We start from the raw sequence: 4,944 nt of genomic DNA on the forward strand, positions 1-4,944 counted from the left end.
TCGTGGAATATCAATCAGATCAATTGCTAGTGAAGCCAGTGTACAAAATACTCCCAGGTCTAAATGTCAACACTGTGGAAAATACCACTTGGGTGAATGCAGAGGTAAAACAGGAGCTTGCTACAAATTTGGAGCTACTGATCATTTTATCCGGAATTGTCCTCTGTTACAAAAAGATGCAGAAGAACAAAAGGAGAAACAGATGACTACTTCTTAGAGAAGTAAACATGCGAGTCAAAGCAGTGCTGCAAGAGCTACTCGCTCGAGTGCAAAAGATTCTGTTGCTCGGTCAGAGGTTAGAGCATCAGCACGTACATAAGCCATCAGAGCTAGAGAAGAAGCCACGGCTCCAGACATTATTGCTGGTACTTTCTATCTCTTTGATGTTATTGTATATGCATTAATTGACCCAGGGTCTACACATTCTTATATTTGCACAGTATTAGCATTAGAAAAGAAATTGTCTATTGAACCAACTGAATGTGATATTCAAGTTACTAATCCGTTAGGACAAAAGGTGATGATAAATTTAGTGTGTCGAAATTGTCCACTGAAAATAAAAGGCTGTGAGTTCCCTGCTGATTTAATGTTGCTACCTTTTCGGGAATTTGATGTTATATTGGGAATGGATTGGTTGACAAAATATGATGCTGTGGTAAATTGTCGTGAGAAGCGGATCAGTTTGAAATGTCGGACAGGTGATATACTTTCTGTTGAGCCTGAGAATTCAAATGATGTTGTTAAAATTATTTCAGCTTTTTCGGCTCAGAGGTTAATGTGGAAGGGTAATGAAGTATTTTTAGCTTACATACTTGATACTCAAGGATCTGAACCAAAACTAGAACAGTTGCCGGTTGTTAATGATTTTTCTAACGTATTTCCTGAAGAATTACCGAATTTACCACCAGATCGGGAAGTTGAATTTGTGATTGATGTAGTACCGGGGACAGCTCCTATATCAATGACACCATACCGTATGGCACCAGCTGAGTTAAAAGAGCTGAAGACACAATTGCAAGAATTACTAGACAAAGGGTTTATTAGACCGAGTATGTTACATTGGGGTGCACCAGTTTTGTTTGTGAAAAAGAAAGACGAATCTCTAAGACTGTGCATAGACTACAGGCAGCTAAACAGGGTTACAATTAAAAATAAATATCCTTTGCCTCGCATTGATGATTTGTTTGATTAGTTGAAAGGTGCTGCCGTGTTTTCAAAGATAGATCTTCGATCCGGATATTATCAACTGAAAGTTAAAGAATGTGATGTGCCGAAAACTGCCTTCAGAACTCGGTATGGTCATTACGAGTTTTTGGTAATGCCTTTTGGTTTAACTAATGCCCCTGCTGCATTTATGGACTTAATGAATCGGATTTTTCAGCCTTATTTGGATAGATTTGTAGTTGTGTTTATTGATGATATACTAATCTATTCAAAGACAGAACCCGAGCATGCTCAACATTTAAGGATAGTTTACAAACTTTGCGAGAAAAGCAATTATATGCAAAATTCAGTAAATGTGAATTTTGGCTTCATGAGGTGGGATTTCTGGGTCACATTGTTTCAGCCGAAGGGATTCGAGCAGATCCGAATAAAGTGTCTGCAGTGGTAAATTGGAAAACTCCAAAGAATGTAACGAAAGTACGAAGTTTTCTAGGTTTAGCTAGATATTATCGACGTTTTATTAAAAATTTGTCAATGATTGCTTCACCTATGACACGATTGCTATAGAAAAATGTTGAGTTTGTGTGGTCCGACGAATGCCAGCAAAGTTTCGATCAATTGAAGAATATGTTCACAAAAGCTCTAGTGTTGACTCAACCAGAACCAGGTGTGCCATATATTGTATACAGTGATGCATCTTTGAATGGTTTAGGTTGTGTGCTGATGCAGTCGGGAAAAGTGGTGGCCTATGCTTCTCGGCAGCTAAAATCACACGAGAAGAATTATCCTACGCATGATTTAGAGTTGGCTGCAATTGTTTTTGCTTTGAAAATTTGGAGACATTATTTATATGGTGAAAAATGTTATGTGTATACAGTTCATAAAAGTTTGAAGTATTTGACGACGCAGAAAGAGTTGAATTTTAGACAGAGAAGATGGCTCAAGTTATTAAAAGATTGTGACATTTTTATCGATTATCATCCGGGGAAGGCTAATATAGTTGCGGATGCACTCAGTCAGAAATCATCTTTGTTTGCACTCCGGTCAATAAATGCCCATTTGTTAGTGAAGATGGATTTGTAATAGCGGAATTGAAAGCCAAACCTGTGTTTCTCCAACGAATTCGGGAGTTGCAAGATGAAGATTCAAAGTTGGTATTAAAGAAACCAATAGCTCGAGACAAGCAGGATTCAGGGTATAACATTGATGAGAATAGTATGTTATACTATCGTAAAAGAATTTGCGTTCCAAATAATTCAGACTTGAAAAATGATATTCTTTCTGAAGCTCACAGTAGTAGGTATTCTATTCACCCTGGAAGTACAAAAATGTATTGTGATTTGAAACAGATGTATTGGTGGCCTGGTATGAAAAGGGAAATTTGTAAGTTTGTAGCAAAGCGTTTAATATGTCAACAGGTGAAAGCAGAACATCAGGTACCAACGGGTTTATTACAACATATTATAATTCCAGAGTGGAAGTGGGAACATGTTACGATGGATTTTGTATCCGGGTTACCTGTGACCCCAAAGAAAAAAGATTCAATCTGGGTAATTGTCGATAGATTGACAAAATCAGCACATTTTATTCCAGTCAGAACAGATTTTCCACTAGAGAAGTTAGCAGAACTGTATATTTCTGAGATTGTGAGGTTACATGGGGTTCCAACATCCATTATTTCGGACCAAGATCCAAGGTTTACATCAAGGTTTTGGAGCAAACTACAGGAAGCTTTAGGCACAAAGCTAAATTTTAGTACCGCTTTTCATCCTCAGAATGATGGGCAATCAGAGCGGGTAATTCAGATTTTGGAAGACATGTTGAGATGTTGTATACTTGAGTTTGGTGATAGTTGGGAAAAGTATTTACCACTGGCCGAATTTGCTTACAACAACAATTATCAATCCAGTATAAAGATGGCGCCATTTGAAGCTTTATATGGAAGAAAATGTAAGACTCAATTGCATTGGTTAGAATTGAGTGAATCCAAGCTAGTGGGGGTCGATTTAATTTGAAAAACTGAAGAAAAGGTTCAGATTATCCGAGATTGTCTGAAAGCTACTTCGGATCGTCAGAAATCATATGCTGACTTGAAAAGAAGAGAAATAGAGTTTAATGTGGGTGATCAAGTATTCTTAAAGGTGTCGCCGTGGAAAAAAGTATTACGATTTGGCAGAAAAGGAAAACTAAGTCCAAGATTTATTGGACCATACGAGATTATTGAAAGAGTCGGCCCTGTAGCATATCAGTTAGCTTTACCTCCAGAGCTTGAGAAGATTCATAATGTGTTCCATATGTCTATGCTGAGACGTTATAGATCAGACCCTTCACATGTGATTCCGCATACAGAAATTCAGTTTCAGTCAGATATAACTTATTCAGAAGAACCAGTGAAGATTTTAGCTCGGGAAATTAAAGAACTGCAGAATAAAAAGGTACCATTAGTTAAAGTGTTGTGGCATCGACATGGTGTGGAGGAAGCAACCTGGGAAACAGAGGAATCAATGAAATCACAATATCCGAACCTATTTTCAGGTAACATATTTTGAGGACGAAATTTCTTAAAAGGGGGAGAATTGTAATAGCCTAAATTTTCAGTGGTGTCGAAACAGAGATTCGAGATCACTAAATCCGAAAAATGAGTAGAAAATATTAATAATTTAGTGAATATAAGTTAAGTGTGAAGTTAGGAAAATTTTTGAAATAGCGAATAGTATACTAGAAATAAAAAATTTTAAAAATTAAAATCAGATATGAGATATCGAGAGTTTGAAAATTTTAAAACGAGCCATAAATATTAAATATTTATGGAGTGTTAATAAGCTAGTATTAAAGTTTCGTTAAGAAATTTTAAAGTTTCGATAGTTAATTGAATAAAAAGGATTAAATTGTAACAAATGTAAAATTATGGAAAATGATTAAATAGCTTAAATGATAAAAGAAAGAGGGTTTAAAAGGCAAATAGACCCAAGGTCTATTTGGGCTGGACGGCAAGAGGCATGAAATCAGCAGGAAAATTGATAAATTAAGGGCAAAATTGGAATATTGCAAAATTTACTTAATAAAGCTAGGACTAAAGTGGAATTATCTAGATTTCTCATTATTTTTCTGCATTCTCATCAGTAAAAACACCATAGAAGGGTTTTCTTAAGCTGGTTTTTCATATTTTTATTGCAAATCAAGAAATCGAGGATAAACGAGGAAAAGAGAAAATTCCAGAATAGTTCCAGAAATCTCTACAACTATTGCAAATTGTTCCGGGTAAGTTCGTACGATTAAATGATTAAATTTCAATGTTATTTTATGAATGGTGATTAATATTTATGTATGTTAATTGTTGAAAATAATTAAATCATGTACAAAAGTTACGAAATTGAACTGAGTATTTCGGAGGAATGGAACGCAGGAAATGAGTATGAGCGTTCGATAAAAAAGATGAATTAACGATAAATTACCCAAGTAAACCGAGATTCAGCATTTGTTGCGAACTCTCGTGTTTGCTTTTTGTTTAGCTCTTACGAGCTTCCATTAACTCATATTAGTTTCAATTAACCCTTTTGGGGTTTTAGTTCAGCTCTAATGAGCTTCAGTTAGCCTTCGGGCTTCCGTTTAGCACTTATGTGCTTCAGTTAGATTTCAGGTTTCAGATCACGATGTACTCAAATCCGTAAGTCATTCCTTAAATTGGCAAGTCGGTAAGTCGTAATTGTAACGTGTGGAAAAAGAAATGTAAATAATGTTATCATTATTTTTTAGCTCAATTAAGTAAATTATTTTTAA

General features: G+C 35.7%; 1 protein-coding gene across 1 annotated transcript; it reads left to right on the forward strand.

Moving 5' to 3' along the window:
- Positions 1-227: 227 nt before the first annotated feature.
- On the forward strand, positions 228-3,713 carry LOC121218475 (uncharacterized). Its single transcript, XM_041095675.1, has 6 exons — positions 228-365; positions 674-1,138; positions 1,732-1,922; positions 2,231-2,379; positions 2,638-2,960; positions 3,441-3,713. The coding sequence occupies exons 1-6, from the start codon at positions 228-230 to the stop codon at positions 3,711-3,713; spliced, it is 1,539 nt and encodes a 512-aa protein (XP_040951609.1).
- The last annotated feature ends 1,231 nt before the right edge of the window (positions 3,714-4,944 follow it).

This window comes from Gossypium hirsutum, chromosome A03 (assembly GCF_007990345.1).
Source record: "Gossypium hirsutum isolate 1008001.06 chromosome A03, Gossypium_hirsutum_v2.1, whole genome shotgun sequence".
Classification (NCBI taxonomy): Eukaryota; Viridiplantae; Streptophyta; class Magnoliopsida; order Malvales; family Malvaceae; genus Gossypium; species Gossypium hirsutum.